At 36.6% G+C, this 21,119-nt stretch overlaps 1 protein-coding gene across 1 annotated transcript in view; it reads right to left on the reverse strand.

The window, feature by feature from the left end:
• Nucleotides 1-21,119, reverse strand: part of TRIM24 (tripartite motif containing 24) — a 59,663-nt gene that overhangs the window by 22,522 nt on the left and 16,022 nt on the right. The window contains exons 5-8 of the mRNA XM_077781082.1: nt 15,900-16,016; nt 12,773-12,887; nt 10,633-10,779; nt 2,414-2,531 (exon numbers count right to left, since the gene is read on the reverse strand). Coding sequence (XP_077637208.1) covers nt 2,414-2,531; nt 10,633-10,779; nt 12,773-12,887; nt 15,900-16,016 — 497 coding nt within the window. The remainder of the gene's footprint in view (nt 1-2,413; nt 2,532-10,632; nt 10,780-12,772; nt 12,888-15,899; nt 16,017-21,119) is intronic.

Here is a 21,119-nt window from a genome sequence, read left to right on the forward strand (position 1 = left end):
TGCACATCAAAACAAAACAAGTCGAACTGACATTGGCTCTAAAAATCCCACAATGCATTTCTGATTCTTCAGAACGAACAATCTGTAATCTCTCAGGCTCCTTATACCTTCACAGTGCATACCACATCAGTTCTCTGATAGAGAATACTGAGGCTTACAACTACACTTTTAGAATTGAAAGGTGCCTCTAGTAGGTCTGATTAAAGCATAAGGCAAAGCTTGACTTCTTCAACAAAGACTCAATTTCTGATTTATTAAACATAAACATCCTAAAAAATATGGTCATCATTCATTAAATATTCACTGTATGTTAGGTAATGTGATAGGAGGTCTATGTATATTCTTGTTAAAGTCATTTTTATAGATAAGGGATCTGAGGCTCAGAGAGATTGAGCAACTTATGCAAACTCAGCAAGACATTAATTGAATGTTGACTTAGATCAATATTTTCCCTCTACTCTTCTAGAAGACATTTCTCAGAAGCCATGGATAAACAAGTTTGGGAAACCTGTCTCATTCTTAGAATGTAAATCTCATTGTAAATGATAATTTACACAGCTGTAAATGATAGCTCTGAGAAGTCTTACTGTAAAGGATATTGTTTAACCTTATTACAGGAATTTCACAAATAGGAGATGCTGTTTTTATTGGGTTTTTGTTGATGCAGACTTACCTAAAACTATATACATTTATGTATATAGTTACACATATATTCTTTACTTATGTCTACATCACATGGTTTATACTCTAAGTGATATGCTTGTAAGTACATATATTTTTATATATGACTACTTGTATAGATGTATAATTGTAATACATAACTTCTCTATAGCTCAATCTGTGGTGGTTTAGTAGGGTAGGTAAGAGATAGTTAAGTATAAGCACACTTTTTATTAAGATGCTGCTTTTCAGTAATGCAGGTGAGAATGTGTGTGATTCCAGCTGCTCACTACCTATCAATAAATACACTGCTCCGTGCACTTGAAAACTGAGCTACAGGGGTTAACTTATCACCATCCTTTTTGTTCTTCTTTTGTAGGGATGAGATCTGTGTAACTGCTTCCTTCCTTGATATGTTAGGAGAGCACTGGCTCTCTCCAGCCATTTCTTCCTTTCTAGACCTAGAGTCTAGCCTAGGGTATGAGAGACCAACCATCTTTGATTTTGAAACAGTCAATGAGCCAAAAAAAGCTGTCATTAAAGAGAATATATTAGTGGCTGATGAAGAATGTACAGGGAATTCTTAAATTTCTGTTTCTATAGTTCCCATGTGAGAAACTAAGAAAAGAGGCAAAAAGTGAAGACTTTTTTTCATTATTTGAGTTCCTAATCTTACCAAAATGACAGTCTCCCTCTGTGATAATTCAGTGGGCTCTAATACTAAAAACTGGGGCACTTTTCTGTGTGGATGCTACACTTTAATTAGGAAGTTTAAAAATATATAGTTATTACATAAAAGGCAGAATAAAAAATGAGAAGTCTTCCTTAGCAAGATCAAGCAAATGAACCCTTAGGTGCTTCATGACTGGGTATAAGAAGTAAACCAGTATGAGAAATACTATTTTAACAGAACACATTCCACATAACAAAAATTCTTTATCAATGGCAGTTCTGAGTCAAAAGTTTTATTACCACATTGTGATAAACCTATAGTTAACAGTACAAGCAAGATTCTATGGAAAAAAGAATTTCTAAATCCGAAAGTGCAGACATCCTGTGAGTCAATATAAATACAAAGGATGTTTCTTACCATCCATTTATTTACATATGTGTATTTATCCTCAGGCATGTGTCATACATATATGTATGTGTATATACACATACACATCAGGAAATACTGGCAAACATTCCATGTCTTTAAAACAAGGTAATGATGGGGGTGGAAGGGAATACACTTACTTTTTTAAAAAATTTACATCCAAGTTAGTTAGCATATAGTGCAACAATGATTTCAGGAGTAGATTCCTTAATGCCCCTTACCCATTTAACCCATCCCCCCTCCCACAACCCTCCAGCAACCCTCTGTTTGTTCTCCATATTTAAGAGTCTCTTATGTTTTTGTCCCGCTCCCTGTTTTTGTATTATTTTTGCTTCCCTTATGTTCATCTGTTTCGTATCTTAAAGTCCTCATATGAGTGAAGTCATGATACTTGTCTTTCTTTGACCGATTAATTTCGCTTAGCCTAATACCCTCTAGTTCCCTCCATGTAGTTGCAAATGGCAAGATTTCATTCCTTCTGATTGCTGAGTAATACTCTAGTATGTGTGTGTGTGTGCGTGCACGCGCGCACGCATGCCGACACCCACACCCACATGCATCTTTGTCTGGGAATACACTTTGGATAACATTATCACAATCATTAAGAGCTCCAGAAACAAATAGCACTTTGACAAAATGGACATAATAACCTACCTAAATTGATAATATTTTGAGCCCAGAAACTAGGATCACAGTGAAATTGGATGGTATTATTGGTCACTGGGGAAGCATCACACCTTGCTCGAAGGAGGTGCCGTAACCGGTATGTAATCTAGAAGAAAGGAGAGACAACTAAACATGAGTATCTTTAATCAGGCAAATAATTTATTAAGTTCCAGGAAATACACCAAAAAAATGATCTCTGGTATATATGCTAGTACAAAATAGGTAATCATATAGAAGTTATAAAATGTGGATATACAACACGGTTTTCTTTCTAAAACATGTTACAAGTTTTGAGGTATAATTCAGTTACCTATACTGTCGAATACAAAACCGAAAAGTATCTTCAAGTGATAGTTAAAGTCAGTTGTTTTGAATAAAATTTAGAAAAGCACCAACTAAATATCTGTAAAATACACTTTAACACATTTTGCTCTTTGATTTCAGGATCTGGATTAAGGGGCTAATGAATTATAGAAAATACAGATTAACCTCTGCTCAGGAGATGGAAGTACAGCTCACAGCTAGGCCTGCTGGTGGGATGGCACCCTTGCTCCTGTTTTGAATCTCATGTCATCACACTACCACCCACCTCCTTCCACACTGTAGTCCTTAGTGAACACTTGGTCATTCTCTCTCATTCCCTGAAGAATTTAGCTCCTGGCTCACTATCACCATCTCCAACGTTACTTGTCATAATTCTTAATGATTTTAAAATCCAACCAGCTGATCCTGCTTCCTAGCTCACTTCCTCTGGTGCCCAGGTACCAACAATCCTACAAACCTTAGAGACCCTATTAGCCTTTGCTCTTAAAATTTTTCCATGTCCTTCGATCTCATGTTACCATTATCCTTACCCAGCTTAAACCCAGGGTCAAGCACCATAATCATCTCCTTGCCTATACCCTCAATACCTCTTTTTCTCACATACTCCATCATATATACTTTCTTCCCTATCCTCAACATTTTCAACCAAATGAAACAAAACAAACAACCCTGGTTAAATCCAACGTTTACCTGGATTGATATAGGGATTGATTATAACTGGACTGATAAAGGGAATGATCACTTCAAACACATGACAATTTACCTCAGGTAGGCCCCTACGGTTCACTGGCTAGCACATGACATTCTTCTGGCACTTTACTTCCTACTCTCCTAAATAACTGGTCAGCTTTTCTCCTCATATCTCTAGCACCTCCTTCCTCTCCCCTTCTCAGTCTTGGCTGATGATTTTGCTTACAATTTTACTGAGAAAACAGGAACAATCTGGTACCTTCTACAAACTCCCACCACTTGTATCAGTGCTCCCTCCTGCTGCAATGCTCCTAGAGCAGTCCCTCCACTTGCACCACAGCACCCAACCCTTCTTTCCTACTCACAGAAGCAACACTCTTCCGTCTCCTGTATCACCCAGGCTTCCCTTTTACTGGATCACTCCCAACTACACAGAAACGTTTAACTTTTCTCAGCTAAAAACAAAACTCTTGGCTCATTTCCTCTTGCCATCAACTGCCCTATTTTCTTGCCTTTTTTTTTTTTTTTTTAACAGCAAACTCTTAAAACACTCCTCTATTTTTACTGTCCCCTGTTCCTCTCCTCCCATTCTTTTTCAGGAACCACTCCTTCACTTGGCTTTCAGTATACTATGCTCTCACGGTTTTATCTTTATGTTTCCAGTTGCCATTTTTTGGAGCCCCTGAGAAGAGGTCTGGGTTCCAGTGCGCCATCAAAGCCTCCGCTCGCTGCTGGTTCTTTCAACTGAGCCCCGAGGCTCAGTCTTTCAACTGCTCATCTCTCCTACACCCACAGTTTCAGCGATGTCATATGGTCTCATAGTTTAAATGACTTCTTAATTGGTATCCCAAGTCTGGATCTCTCTTTTGAGCTTGCATTTCCAACTAGTAACTCAGCATCTCCACCTGATTCTCTAACACGCACATCAAATTTAATCTGTCTAAAAGGGAGCCTGTGATCTTTCTCCTCAAGTCTGCCTGTCCTCTAATCTTCGCCGTGTCCATCACTGGCAGAACTATTTTTCCTACTGCTTAGTCTTTGGTTCCTCTCTTTTTCTCATGCCCTACACTCAATCTGTCAGCAAAATCCTACTGGTTCCAGCCTTAAAAGATATGGATAATCCTACCCATTTTCCCATAAACTCGATTATTATTATTGTTGTTGTTGTTGTTATTTTAGTTATTTTGAGAGAAGGAAAGAGAGGAGGGGCGGGGCAGAGAGAAAGAGAGAGGAAGAGAATCTCAAGCAGGCTCCACACTGTCAGCACAGGGCCTGACAAGGGGCTCAAACCTAAGAACCGTGAGATAATGACTGGAGCTGAAATCGAGTCAGATGCTCAAGTGACTGAGCCACGCAGGCGCCCCCTCATCAACTCTATGAATTCTCCTGCCATCACCTTGCAAAAGCCACCATAGCGCAGTGAGGTTCTAACTGGTCTCCCTTCTATCTCCCTTGCCTTCAACTACCTAGAATCTGTTCTCAACAGCCACAGTGATTGTTAAAATACAAATCCCATTCTGTCCACCTCCTCAAGCCCTCCCTCCGGGAGTTCCTCATCTCACTCAGATCACAAACCAAAGTCCTCATAAGGAACCACAAGGCGTGTGCGGTCTGACTGCACCACTCTCTGGCCGTACTCGTACTGCTTTCTGCTCCTTCACTCTGTTCCGGGCCCTCACGCCTCCTTGTGTCCGAATCACAGGAACCATCACCTCCATCTGTGCACCTGCTGTGTGCTTTGCCGGAACAGACGTCCCCCAAACATCCGGGGGCTTGCTTCCTCACTGCTCTTTAGTATTTGCTCAAATATCACCCTCTTTACATAGACTTGCTTACCTAAAACTACAACCTGCACCCCAATATTCCCAGACTCCCTTCCTTAAGTTAATTTACTCTACAGCACTTAATACCATGTAATAGTATATCCATTTTGCTTATTTTGGTACTGTCTCTCTCCACTAAATGTGACTCCTTAAGGGCAAAGATTTTACTTTGTTCTCGTTCTACCAGTGCTTAGAATGCTGCCTGACACATAGCGGGTATTCAGTAAATTAACTGTTGAATACATAATTTGCTTTAGTTGCTAAATTATTTTCAACAGCTCTAATATATCCTGAGTAAAAAACCATCAACTTACTTTGGGACTACGTGGAATACATGGCACAGCGTGTAGGTAAGAGCACTCAACACAATGTTCTTTCCTTAAGTTCTTCTGTCTTAATCTTTTGTGTCCTCTAACAGTTCTCCCTGAAAAGATGCTCCTACAAAGCTGACCAAAACAATCATTCCAAGAACTTTCATTTGTAAATATACTCGTGTTTTATCATTTCCAAAAATTTATTCATTTTGAAATAATTTTTAAATTGTAAGGGCGCCTGGGTGGCTCAGCTGGTTAAGTGTCTGACTTCAGCTCAGATCATGGTCTCGCCATTCCCAAGTTCAGGCCCCACGTCGGGCTCTGTGCTGACAGCTCAGTCTGAAGCCTGCTTTGCTTTCTGTGTCTCTCTCTTTCTCTCGCCCTTCCCCAACTTGCACTCTTGTCTCGGTCTCAAAAATAAACATTAAAAAAACTTAAAAAAAAAAAACAACCAACCCTTCACCCACATTTCTCAACCATTGCTGTGTTAACACATTTGTACTAGCACCCCCCCAACTGCTTCTGCACACACACTACTAGTCTTTTTCTGAACCTGTGACACCACATTGCAGACATGAGGTTCTGTCCACCCTAAATAATACAGCGAGTGCACCTTAAAACAAAGATCCTCTAACATAAAGAGCAAATTCCAAAGTCGGAAAGCAAGTCTGACAACACTGCCGTCCAACCCAAAGAGCTCATTCAAATGCCAACTCTCCCAACAGTGTCGCTCCCTGGGATGCTCTCAGGGAACACGGGTTGCACTTCGTTGCCTTGTCCCTTCCGTTCCTTAGCCTTTCCCTATCATTTATGTCCTTGATGGCTTTAAAGAGTTTAGACCTTGTATTCTGTAAGATTACCTTCACGCTGAATGGGAGTACAGTTCCTCCTGATCAGACTTAGTAAGAGCAGTCGTGTCAGGAACTCCACACAAATGACAATGTGCACTTCCTAGGGCATCAGATCAGGGAGCTCAGGGTGCCAGCCTGTCCCACAATTGCTGATATGAATCTTCATCACCTGGCAGTTTTGCTGCCCAGTTTCACCACCTTAAAATCACTGGATCTCTCCCTTTGTAAATGATTACTATTTTGCAAACAGGTATTCTAGGATTACACTGAAATCATGTTCTATCAATTCTCTATCCAGCAGACTAGCGTACGCTGATGTCTCCTTCTTAACCTCTACAATAGTGACCAAATGTGCTTTTTATGTACTGTTCTTCCCACATTTATTCATTTACACTGTGACATAAACTTTTCTTTATCATTTACTTAGATAAAATGGTTAAATCAAAAATGTGAATGCTTTCTTAAAAGAAAATCAGCTTTAATAAAAGGGAACTGTTAGGTAAATACCAGGATATACTTTTTTTTCCCCCTTGAGATACTATGCTATAGATGAGAAGACACAATTTATTTACAACTAAGATAGGTAGTATCTATTTACTATTAATTTGTGCCAAGGTCTGAAAGTAATATCAAACTTGGCTAAACTGTGTTCCTTAAGTAACATTTTTTCCTGATGTATTTTACTGTCATTCAATGTAAAATATAAGAGCACTTTTACTGTCAAATTATTTTATTACCCATCTAAAATGTAAACCTTGTCAAAATTCCTGACACATGTTTTAGTTATTTCTAAGAAGTGATAAGGCATGGTTGGTGTAGAGGACAATGGTTCATTAAATATACATACTTTTTAATCCCTTCAGAGGTATCTGAACTTAAACAAACTCAGGTTTCACACTGAAAGTTTAGCTACTGTTCAAACAGCCAAAGACAATTTTTTTTTTTTAAATATGAAAGATATCAAAACAGCTTTCAAGATAGCAAAATTGTCTCCTTTCCAATGAAGTTAAAATAAACTTAAAGAAGAAATTTAGTATTTGATTTTCCAGTCCTATAAAAATCAAGAGGCACTTCTGTCTATGCTTAGAGCTTCAGAAATACATTATCTGGTACCTGTCTTTTTTTTTTTTTTTTTTACCATCAATCTTCCATTGAGTTCCTATGTATCAAGCACTGAGTAACACAAAATTCCTACTTTAAGATGTATAGAGTCTAATGAGATTTATAGAAACATATGCAAATATAACAGTAGCCAAAAATCAGTAATAGTATGATGGGCATACACAAAGAGTTTGTAAACACAAGAAAGAGAAATCTAATCCAGTCTTGGTCATGAAAGGCTGACCAAGAGGAAAGGAAAACAAACCTAACCTGAAGCAGGCAGTCTTTAAAAAGAAGAATATTATTCAGGAGCAAGAAGAGGCAGGAAAGGGTACCGGTACCCAGGTAAAGAGAGCATCATATCCTGTGAGCACCAAGGATTAGAAATAAGGAGATGGCAATGAGACATTCAGGAACACATAAAGAAGGTCGCTGAAGATACATGGGAGGAGGGGAAAAAGGAGAAAAGAAACTGTAGAATTCCTTTTTACTACTTATAACTTAATAGTGTCCTAATTGCTATTATTATAGAAATATTTTCAGATAATAAAAAGAATGATAATGTTTTACTCTCTTGGCCTTTCTTCTGTCAATATTGCTTGCCTACCTTCTAAGTAATAAAGAATAAATTCAGTGTTAACAGGCTGACTGAACAGAAGAATCCTGAGGAAATACTGTGAAAATGTTTCAAATATATATAACACTAGACTTTTGAAAAGATTCTGCTATTCCATTGGATTTTGTCTTTTATTGACCACAATTCTTACAGCAAAAAGTGAACTAAGAATTGTAAGCCAAGCTTGACATTTTAGGTCTGCAAAGCATTTCTTTTTATTTTTTTAAGCACATGAATGCCATCGTTTAAAGGATAACCTGAGTAAACATGGCTACATGTACCACGCATAAGAACTATGAAGAAGAGAGTTGTAGAATATAGTAATTTTCAAATTTTTTGAGGTTGGATATCCTTATAAGTGTTTACAAACAAGTATAAGCCTTAGCTCTGTGTGCGTTACAGGCAAATTATTTTATTAACTACATTTGCTACTAGTAATGCCTCAAGACCCAGTTGGGCTCCACAGACTTTTAAAAATCAGAAAAGAAATGATTTGGTCCATCAGGTATCTAGTAATACTGGTTCTTATAATTTCCTCTACCCATTTTCTCCTTTATATAATGTAAACAACATCCTCCCTTTCTCCTATGTCAAGAGATCATTGTGCCAATTAAGTAATCCTGCCTTCTATTTTTATTGTTTCCTCTTATTATAATTGCAAACAGAATCATAAAATAAAATTAGAGAAATTTTTAGACAGATGAGATTGACTAAATATCTGACTGTATGAATAACATGCTTTCTTACACAATACAAATAATATTCAATATTCATAACTTTTCATTCATAACTGAAAAAAGACAATTGTCTCATTTTCTATTTTTATTCTTTTTCTGTTTAACATTCAGAAAAATATCCAGGAAAATAGAAAAGATATGTACTATCTAGAAGCTATTTTTCCTAAGACCAATAAAGCAGTTGAAAGAAAGAACTGGAGAAAAAAATGTATCATTTAAATATTATGAAAAAAAAATAAGTCTAAGAGTTGAATATAATTCATGATTAGGAATAGTTTTAGAAATAGTTATAAACCAATTTTTTAACAAGTCTCCAACTCAGTATTTGAACCTAGTTTATAAAAGTTTATCCAGAAGTATATTTCCTTATTTCAAAATGGTCATAGAAAAATTTTGCTACTTGATTCCAAAAATGGAATAGGTGAACAGAAAACTATTTGGATGTCCTAATTTGATTTCAAAGGGTAACTCTTTGTGTAATCTTTTGGTTTTAAAACAAAAAAATTTTTTACTGTTTATTCATTTCCTGAGAGAGAGAGATAAAGTACAAGTGGGGGAGGGTTAGAGAGAAAGGGAGACACAGAATCCCAAGCAGGCTCCAGGTTCTGAGCTGTCAGCACAAAGCCAGACTTGGGGCGTGAACCTACAAACTGTGGTATCATGACCTGAGATGAAGTGGGATGCTTAACTGAGCCACCCAGGTGCCTCCCCATTTTTTTAAATGTTTGTTTATTTTTGAGAGAGAGAGTGAGAGAGAGAGAAAGAGAGAGAGAGCGAGAGAGTGTACATGCATGTGCGATCAGGGGAGGGGCAGAGGGAAGGGGAGAGAGGATCCAAGGTGGGCTTTGTGCTGACAGCAGCAAGCCCAATGCAGGGCTTAAACTCATGAACCTCGAGTTTATAACCTGGGCACAAGCTGGATGCTCAACTTTCTGAGCCACCCGTGTGCCCCTCTGCGAAATCTTTAATAAAGTGAAGGTAAGGCAGCAATTTTAAGAATGCAGACCAGTGACACTAGCATCTACTGGGAGCTTGCAAGAAATACAGAGTCTAGCTCCACTGCAAAACTATTAAACCAGAGTCCTCAGGTGATTAGTAGCATGCACCGACAAAAGATTTCCAGTAGCAAGGTTCTAGACTACTATACTACTATCACAATTGTTCATCAAATCACATAGCCACTTCTCTACAGCAAAGGGGTTGAAATATCCAGCGCCATTTATGGCCGCCGGAGTTAACAACCTACCGCCAACAAGAGCAACACAGCTTCTAAGCTCAGTACCCAAAATGGAATTCTGGTGTATACCTCTGTGTGACCTTAAGAATGTTACTTAACTCTGTGCCCTCATCATCCATACAAAAAGGATGGATAGGTATACCTATCTTATAAAAACGATGCCTAAGTTTAAGTGAACTATTATATAGAAAATACTTAGAATTAGTGCCTGACACACTATAGGTGATCAGGAAATATCTACTATTATCATTATTGTTAGTGTTAAGCTCAATTGCCACTGAGAGAAACGTGGAAAAGAACAAGATAGGACAATAGTAGATTAGATTATACCTAAACTATGGCAGTTAAAGATATTTTTTAAAACCAAAATATTCTGATCACTTAAAATTAGAACTAGGTTAAGGCACTTAAGTACAAATAGACTAATGAACATTTCTGAATTTTAAGTATTCCAGTAACTGCATCGTTTCTCTGTTTTTGATGGTATTTCAATGCCATACTTAGTCTATCTTACCAGTCGCTTGCTATAAAGTAATGCAGTACTGCTGCCACTGGAGACTGCCCATTTAGAAAAATGCATGACATGTTCCAATTGTTTAGAGAGTCCAGCCACTTCCTGTTGTTGTTGCATAAGTTTCATGCGATGGTCCTTTGCAAGGCTCTGAAGAGAAGAAAATTTCAAAATTAGTTCTGCATATAACATATTTTAATGGTCATTTTCAGATTACCGAATTAGAATAACTGTCACCTCTGAGAAGCCAAGTGACAGAAACTTAAAAATACTCTTAGTGTAAAGGATCACTCACTGCCACAAAAACTGTACACCAAACACGGCAGCTTCTGCTGTTGCCACCTACCCCCCATCCCAGGGAATTTAGGTCTGTGTTCATGCAGCTTCCAATACCCAAAAGGGGTGAAAACCATGGATTAGCTATAATACAGTCAATGCCTATTAAATTCAATACTTACAAATAAAATTCAATGCTCACAAATAAAATACAAATAAAATTCAATACTCAAAAATAGAATTCAATATAATAAAAATAAAATACTCCAATCTGATAAAGTTATCAGATCACATGACTTGTGCAATCATATGATTTCCTGTTTTAGGCATTCTAGTCCTGATTGCAACCAGTCTGTGCTCAGTCACACCATGTGGTAGACAACACTTAAATTTTTTGTGTGTGTTGTTTTTGACAGAGAGAGCAGGAGAGCACATGCACACGGGGGAGGGGCAGAGAGACAGGGAGAGAATCTCAAAGCAGACTTCACGTGCAGCACAGAGCCCAATGTGGGGTTCAATCTCACAAACCAGGAGATCGTGACCTGAGTGGAAATCAAGAGTTGGATCTTTAACTGACTGAGCCACCCAGGCACTATGTTATCTTCATTTTTTTGAAAAACTCTCCGAGAGATTCTGATTTACAGTGGAGTCTGTAAAGAGCCACAGCAATGCATGCACTACTAATCTCTAAGAAAGCCAATCTAAGTGATGCTTGATTTTAAACAGAGCTTGGAAAATGTTTAAAATTCTTTAAGTGTTTCTAGTAAAAAAAGAAAAAAGAGGGGCACCCAGGTGGCTCAAGTCAGTTGAAGGTCCGACTTCAGCTCAGGTCACGATCTCACAGTTTGTGAGTTCGAGCCCTGTGTGAAGCTGTGCTGACAGCCTGGAGCCTGGACTGTGTCTCCTCTTTCTCTGCCCCTCTCCTACTCACACTTGGTCTCTCTCTCAAAAATAAGTAAACATTTAAAAAAACATAAAAAAGAATCACAGAATCTTGAAAAACATACTGTAAATGAGGTCTCCTGGACAGAATACTTCTTCACTAAATAAGACAAGTCTTTATTCTTCGTTTCCTGTATGGCTGATAAGCCACAGGAATGACATGCTTTCCCAGGAGGGATAGGACTCTCCAATAAAGACCTAATTATTTCTAGGAGTGTTTTATTTTTAACCCTTAAACATCAGAATTTTTTTATTCTCTTTTCATCCTAAATTGCTTTACTGTGAACTCTTTCTGCACTAATATATTAAAAGAATACTAAAATACCATGCCATTAATATTATGTTACTATACCATGGAGAAGCTGTAATCTATTATTGGGAGGTGAACAGTGACTTTGGATCTTGACCTTCATGAGTATTAAAAAACTCATAAAGACCACAATATTTTTCTCATCGTGGTAAGAAACAACTGTCCTAAGTGCCCTGAGTATCCCTCCTTAAGTACTGCTTTCACAGAGGATTAAGACTGAGTGGAAGGCACATCCTTTTACTTAATTTCTCATAAGGTTAAACATTTATGTTTGAAAATAAAATATAGCTTAGTTATCTTTCTAAATCTTTTTTGCTCAATTGCACCGCTTTGGTGACCCAAAGTTGTCACTTAAATGAATCTAAAATAATTAAACTCTTCAACATTTACAGAGCTCCTTCAAGCAAGGCACTGTGCTTCGTGCTATCAAGGAAACACTAAGCCGCAAAGTGTCACCTACAATGTAGAACATGGCAAAATAAAACTTAGGAATGGAGAAGAAATATTATTCAATCATAAATGGATGAAAAAGTCTGTGATTTCAAATTCACAAATACATGAGAAACTACTATATTAAATCGCTATGAACATACTGTCCCATTAATAGTAACTTACCTCAAGTTGATGCAGTAGGGCTTTTCCTTTTTTATTTATTTCTACCATCAATGTAAATATAGCAACTTTAATATCCTGTTCCACTTGCTTTTGATTTTGATTTACCTCAATTATCCTGAAAATTAAATGAAAGAGGGGAAAAATTCTAAAATTTAAGGCAGAAGTTTGTTTTATAATATTTAAAATTGATTTTTTGATGTCTAAATGAGGCCAAAAGGTTTTCAACTCTTAAAAGCTCAGCTGTTTCTAAGGGTCTGTCAGTTTAAATGGACTTCTTGAAGAGGACATAGCAGAAACGTAATTCTTCTGAAAAAAATACAGTCACTTAATTCAATCTTAAAGTCAAAATGTGTAAAACTGCAAAAGAATGAACACATTTTATGAAAATATGATTTGGAAAGATCGCGATGAAGTCATCTAAGAAAATCAATACTTGGCCAAAAAGGGTAGACCAAAAAAAAGATTTATAAACAAGAAAACTATTACTCTGAGCATGTTCGTTTGTATCCACAATAACTTGGAAGTAGGAAGGTGTAAGTAAGTGTGTCCCTGTTAGTCACCTGAGCTGCTACAGTATTCACTATACCTGCAAAGAAGCAAAGACAACAATAGCAGTGTGCTACTGTGAGGACGCATCTGTCTTCAAACAAGCAGCTCAATACTACTTTATGTTTCGTCAACTATCATGTACAGTTTTCCCCTTGATTAGAGAAGGCCATTGTCATGGAGATCAAGATATACAGAAAGGAAATACATAGCACCATACCAGAATATCATACAAAAGCAAAAGAGAATTAATAGGACACCCACTAAACATTTTGAGAGAAATTAAGTTTCATTTCTCGAGTTTGCTTCTCCAATAGTTATCCTCCAAAACTTAAACCAATAGGGCAGAGATTTTATTCTCTGTTGCAGTTTAAGATAATCATTTGACACCAATATTGGCTATTAAGATCAAAAAACCCAGACAGATCTGGGAAGAGAACAATCCCCTGAAACGAAACAAAACAAAAACTAATTTAGGATTTAAATTCTCATGATGTTTGAACAGGATGAAAAAAGGACATGCAGTGCCATGTCTGCACATACATAAAAACGAATTAATACCAAAGTAAGTCAGCGCAGTAAATGTAATCCTTTTATGATAGTCTATTCAGATATGAGCAATTAGCACCTAATCCAAAGATTCTTTAATTCTTACCACAATTCAAAACCCTAAATCCTTTCAGGCAATAATGCATGACTTTGTAAAAATAGCATAAGCCACTAACAGGTAAACGAACAAATCTGGAGAATTCACACTATCTGATTTGAAGACTAACTATAAAAAGCTATAGTCATAAAGAAAGTGGGGTACCAGAAAAAAAGAAAAATACAATGGGACAGAATAAAGAGTTTAGAAATAACCGTACACATATATGGTCAACTGACTTCCTACAAAGGTGCTAAGGTAACATTTTAGTCTTTATAACAAATGGTGTTGGAACAAATGGACATCCATAGGTTACAAAAAAGTGAACTTTGGCCCATAGCTCATAGCATATACATGATGAAAGAGTAAGAAGAAAGTAAATTTCATCAAGGGTAGATCTTTTACATAAAATTACTTATTTTACAATAGCTACAATTTGCCACTTAGATAGCAGAAACACCTATGTCTCTTCATCATTCCGTAAATATCCCTTACAAATTTTCAACTACTCATATAACCATTTATTTATGTATTAAAAAAATTTTTTTTTAACGTTTATTTATTTTTGACAAAGAGAGAGAAAGAAAGAGCACTAACAGGGAAGAGGCAGAGAGAGAGAGGGAGACACAGACTCTCAAGCAGGCTCCAAGGTCTGAGCTGTCAGCACAGAGCTCGATGTAGGGCTTGAACTCACAAACTGAAAGGTCATGACCTGAGCTGAAGTTGGGCACCTAACCGACTGAGCCACCCAGGCACCCCTCAGATAACCTTTTAAACCAACCACTTACTCTATTTGGCAAAAATAGTATTATGACTAGAATACAGTAAATCAAACAGTATTTGGTTAATATAGTTGTTATATGAAAGAGAAAGGTAAAATGAAATGAGACCTGATAAGGAAGAATAACAAAAACAAAAGACACACAATAGAACTGTTACTATCACAATGATGAATAAAAATGGACCTAATAATAGAAAAAGGTTAGTGACAAAAATAACAGATTATAATGATTGATCTTTAAGTCAGATGAACCACAAAAGACTTTTTTCTCTTAGGAATCCCCAGTGAGGCCTTTCTCATTCAGGCTCTTTCTAAAAAGGATTTCTTATATTTATTTAGACAGTGATATGTTACTTTTGTATGCAAAACAACAAAAGAAGGGAAATATGAGATTTCATAGGTGTTGTAAAAGTTGTACTATTTCAGTGTGGGTTCCAAATGGGAGTAAAAAAAGGATGGGGGGGGAGGAGCGGGGGAAGCTAGACAAAATCATTCTTCCATGTGGAGGTGAGTGGTTTGCTCCCCTAATCACTGACTTGTAAGATGTGAGACTTTAGACAGTTGAGGATTACTCCTTTGGAAAACAAAAAGTGTAACAGGTAATATGTGAAACTGTGTAAGTAGTGTATCTGATAAGGAATTAACGGTGTGTGAAGCCATTTAATGATCCCTGCCTGCTGGTGTTCTAAGGCCTCTACCTTATTGTAGGTAAAACATGACAGCCCAGAGAAGGCAGCTCAAAGTTGACCAATGCTTAAAACAGCAGTTAGGTATACCTAATAAAGTGTTAAAACATTTTACAACAGTGGCAAAAATAGTTGATCTTGTTTTTAAATCCTAGCATTTCTTTAAAATTTGAAACATCAGATAATTATAAATTATCAATACCTGCCAGATAAATGAGCCATTACTCAATGCAGTTTATTACCTTAACAGTTTTGAAATTTTATAGCTGAAAAGAATGCTTTCTAGTCCAGTTTCCAGAAACCCAAAGTTTCTAGAAAAGTCTTACAAACTATATGTTATTAGACCCATCTAACAGCATACTTCGATCTACTTCACCAAGAGCTAAGTAAAATACCTATTCTAAAAGTGAATATGCTTAATACATTATATAAACATGATTTATTATAACGCCACAAATGTAAATTTACCTGTTTTGGATCTGATTTCCTGTGAATTTTATGTATTTTGTTTTTTCCATCAGTTTGGTGATTAGTGTATCTATGATCACTTTCTGATTCTGAAAAGCTTCTTCTATAAATTGGTATCTGAAAAGACAAGTAAACAAGCCAATTATTTCATGCTAATATATCAAAAATGAGGAAAAGCCCCCAAATAGAAAACTATTTAAGATAGTAAGAGTTTAAAAGACATAAAAAATACTAAATATATCCCTAGAAGGCAGGTTTTCTGTACTCTCCAAAGTGTCCCTAAGAAAGGAGAAGTCTTTACAAACATTACTCATGGAAAGTCTAAATTATTTTGGAAATTTGAGGAAGATACGCATCTATCATTCATAGTTTAAAAGCCTGAAGAACTCACCTGGCAGACCTGGCAAAAAGTAACCACAGATATTAAAGTAGATTTACTTACTACTTTGCAATTCCCTAATTATTAAAGTTTGATGCTGTAAATAAACATTTTGATGATCACTTTAATGGTTGAGAACGTGCACACGTGTAGATGCATGCACACGCGTACACACACACACATGAGTGGGGGAGGGATAGAGTGAGAGAGGAAGAGAGAGGATCTCAAGCAGGCTCCATACTGTCAGTGCAGAACCCGACACAAGGCTCGATCTCATGAACAGTGAGATCATGACTTGAGCCAAACTCAAGAGTTATGACACTAAACCAACTGAGTCACCCAGGCCCAGCTTGAAGATCACTTTTGAACATTATTAGGTAGTTGTGTCATAAAGGTCACAAACATATTACTTTGGGAAAATAGTGGGAAGAGGAAAAACTCTTGATGCTATGCCTTGCATGTAACAAGCTTCAAGCAACATAAAATACAGCACTTTAAAATATTTAACTTGGAAATGAACATGATAATCTTTGACAAGCTATGTATGATGACTCAAGAGTAGCTCCAGGGACACAGTAATGTAGAAGATAACCAGTTTTACTAGTTCTTCATAAATTGCATAAAATACAGTATTTTACATAACGGGATTTAAAAGTGTAAGCATACACAAACCAGTATTATACTGTTGCCAGCATTAGAAAACACAGTTAATATTCTGTTCGATTTTCTCTGTACAGAATGCAGTCTTTGGGACCCTAGTACCATGTAACATTAGATGAAATGGTCAAAATGGTCATTGTTATCTCGCTCCTAAACTCAATTTAAAAACTTCCAATATTCTTTAACGATGTTTTCTGGTTCATTTTACAGATAATCTTTATCAGGTTTAGGAAATTTCGTTTTATTCTTAGTTTGCTAAGATTTTGTATCATGGGTACATAATTTTAACAGAATATTTCTCCTGTCTCTATTGAAACGATTAATTTTTCCTTTATTCTTTTAATATGAATTACATGATTGATTTTCAAATGTTACATGAACTCTGTATACCTAAAACAAGGCCAACTTGGTTGCAATTATACTGTCTAAAAATCACAATACTACTGGATTTGGTTTCCTACTTAATTTCATAGAATTTTCACATTCATGGTGAGACTAGCCTGTAATTTTCTATTTTTATTCCTCATAAAAGAAGCTGGAAAGGATTCATTCTTTTATTGTCCTCTGGATGAGACTGTATGTATTTAAAAGGTGTTATTTTTACCTCATCTATTTTGTTGATTCATCAATGAAGTCATCTGGGCCTGTAGTTTCCCTTGTTAGAAAGTTAAAAATTACAGATATAGATTAAATCAAAGGACTATTCTAATTTTCTATCTTACCTTGTGCTAGTTTTGGAAAGCTGTATTTTTTCTTTATTTTTTGAGAGAAATGAGGAAGCAGGGGAGGGGCAGAGAGAGAGGGAGACACAGAATCCCAAGCAGGCTCAGTGCTGCGTCACAAACTGTGAGATCATGACCTAAGCTGAAATCAAGAGTTGGATGCTTAACTACCTGAGCCACCCAAGTGCCCCTGGTAAGCTGCATTTTCTAAAAATTATCCTATTTCATGCAAAAATTTCCAAATCCATTGACAGATATACTTTTCAAACTTTTAAATGCTTTTAGAAAATGTGGTGATGCCCCCTTTTCATTCCTGGCATTGTTTGGGCCTGCTCTCTTCATCTCTCATAAAGGAATTTGCCAATTTACTAGTCTTCTGAAAGAATTGATTTCTGGCTTTATCTACTTCATTAATATCTGCACTTATCCTCACTGTGTCCTCTTCTTCGCTTAGTTTAGGTTTAATTTACTGATTTTCTGAACTTGAGATGTTTAGTGTATTTACTGTTTATCTATCTAATATGTACATTTAATGATATCTATTTCCCTCTCATCATGGCCTTAACAGTGTATTTCAAGGATATTACTTCCAAGATCATTCAGAGAAAAATATTTTCCGGGGCGCCTGGGTGGCTTAGTCGGTTAAGCGTCCGACTTTCGCTTAGGTCACGATCTCGCGGTTTGTGGGTTCGAGCCCCGCGTCGGGCTCTGTGCTGACTGCCAGCTCAGAGCCTGGAGCCTATTTCAGGGTCTATGTCTCCCTCTCTCTCTGACCCTCCCCTGCTCACGCTGTCTCTCTCTCTCTCCTAGAAATAAATAAAAATATTAAAAAAAAATTTTTTCCTATGTCCGCTGGGATTTCTTCTTTGACATTTTATTTAAATTTAGTTCAAACTGCTTATTTTGAAATAATTTCAGTTAAATCTGCAATGGTACAGAGATCTACACATTTACACAGCTTAGTTTTTCAAATATTAATTCATCATAGCTCTTCAATGCCTCAGGAATCATATGCATTTCCTAAAAGAAAGGACACGGCTATGTAATCATAGTGTCATAATTAAATATAAAACTGACACTGAGGGATCTCTGGTTAAGCGTCCACTTGGACTCAGGTCATGATCTCATGGTTTGTGGGCTCTGTGCTTCCGGTTCTGTGCCTCGCTCTCTCTCTGTCCCACCCCTGCTTGCGCTCTGTCTCTCAAATATAAACAATGAAAAAAATTTTAAACAGAAAACTGACACTAAGATAATACTCTCATCTAAACCACAGACCATATTCCAATAATGTCATTTGTTTCAATAATGTCCTCGAAGGGGTGCCTGGGTAGCTCAGTTGGTTAAGCCTACCATGGTCAGCTCAAGACATGATGTCACAGTTTGTGGGCTAGAGCTCTACAGTGGGCTGGGTGCTAGCAGAGCCTGCTTGGGTGGGATTCTCTCTCCCTCTCTCTCTGCTCTCCCCCAACTCAGAATCTCTCTCTCCCCCACCCTCTTTCTCTCAAAATAAATTTTAAAAAATAATAATGTCCTCTAAAAAAATTTTCCCCTACTAGTCTAGGATACAGCATAGCATCATGCATCGCTGCATTTAGTTTTCATATGAATTTCATTTCTTCATTTTCAAATATATGGAGATTTTTATCGTCTATTATTATTTTCTACATTAACTGCACTGAGTTTTTACACAATAACTTTATATGATTTTAACCTTCTGAAATTTAAGATTGCTCTGACATATGGTCAATTAAATGTTTTATGGTTGTAAAGAATGTGTATTATTGGGTGCAGTGTTCCTTAATGTCCACGAGGTCATTTGCTAATTAGGTTATTTGAATCTTACTGAAATTTACTGTTTTAGTTTGCTTGTTTTGTCAATTATTGAGAAAAGTATGTTGAAATTTCCCACTCTATAGATTTGTCTGTTTGTTCTAAGTTCTGTCATTTTTTGTTATGTATTTTAAACCTATGGGCATATTAGATTTAGAACTGTTACATCTTTTAAATGACGAGAGCCTTTTATCATATAAAGTTTCCCTCTTTATCTCAAACAATACACTTTCATATAACAGCTTGCCTTTGGTTAGTGTTCGTGTAACACATCTTTCCTGTCATTCGCTCTATATACTTAGGGATTTAGTTGTTTGTCTTCTAAAAAGCAAACAGCAGATTTTCTATTTTCTTTCTTATCCTGCTTGAAATCTTTTAATTTGGGATATTTTATCCACTTACACTTATTATAATTACAAATCTATTTATAGATTTACACTTACCAAGTCCTTATTAAATCCAATCTGTTGTTTTTCTTCTTTGGCCTGATTATTCCACTTCCCTTCTACGTTACTTTGATAATCAGATACACTTTTATATTCTTTTAGTGATTACTCTAGACATTACAAAATACAGAGCTGGACTTATCTAATAGTGATTTGTACTTTTTTACCATCTTCCTAAACTGTGCATAAGCCTTAGAACACAGACTCCATGTACCCCAACGTGTCTGTTGTGTAATACACAGAACACACACAACACATACCAGTAAGACATTTTCATTGTTTCAGAAGTTGATATTTGTTTACATTTACTCATACTCAACCATTTTAATTGCTTTTCATTCTATCATGCATTAACTACCATTTCTCTTTTGCCCAAGGCATACTTAAGAGAGGGTTTACTGGAGATATATTATCCCAGTTTATTTGGTCTGAAAATGTCTTTCATTAATCTTCATTTTAAAGAACATGTTCACTGGCTATATAATTTTAGCTCTGTAATTATTTTCATTTTGTACTTAAAAAAAAAAAAATCCATTGCCCCCNCGCCCCCCCCAAGCCATTATATTCTGTCCTTACATGTTGCTTCCTTCTCATTTCCTTTCTCTTCTCTCCTTCTTGGGCCCCAGCTGGACCCTGTATTACTACTTCTCCATTTCTACTTTCCATCCTGGGTATTTTCTTACTTTTCTTCTAGTTCATTAATTCTCATTTCCTGCTATGTCACATCTGTTATAGCCTCTAATGACTTAATTTCAGTTATGGTAATTTTCCATTCTGGACTTTATAACTCATTCTTTTTTATAGTTTTCAGTTCTATACCCAAATTTTCCATTTTGTCCCTGATCTTCAATATGGTAGGATGTAGCCCTAAGGGTCTTTTTATATTATTTGTTGTATCTGGTAGGTTTTGTTCACATTATCTAATCACTTAGCATACTTGATTCCTTCTAATTATGTGTTGGACCATTTTGCAAAATTCATTATTGAATAAATTTGAGGCACAGGATGATGCTTTCTCTTTTCAGGGAGCATTTACACTTGAATCTACCAGGTAGGTACCCTGGGGCACCAGCGATAGGATTTCAACTTATTCTAATAGTCTTTGCGTACTGAAAAAATCTGATGCTGAAGCTTCAGTCCCACTCAGCAGCTTTTTACTAGCTAGTTCATCTTTACTCTAATA

The sequence above is a fragment of the Crocuta crocuta genome, unplaced genomic scaffold, assembly GCF_008692635.1.
Source record: "Crocuta crocuta isolate KB4526 unplaced genomic scaffold, BGI_CrCroc_1.0 scaffold228, whole genome shotgun sequence".
NCBI classification, from domain to species: Eukaryota; Metazoa; Chordata; class Mammalia; order Carnivora; family Hyaenidae; genus Crocuta; species Crocuta crocuta.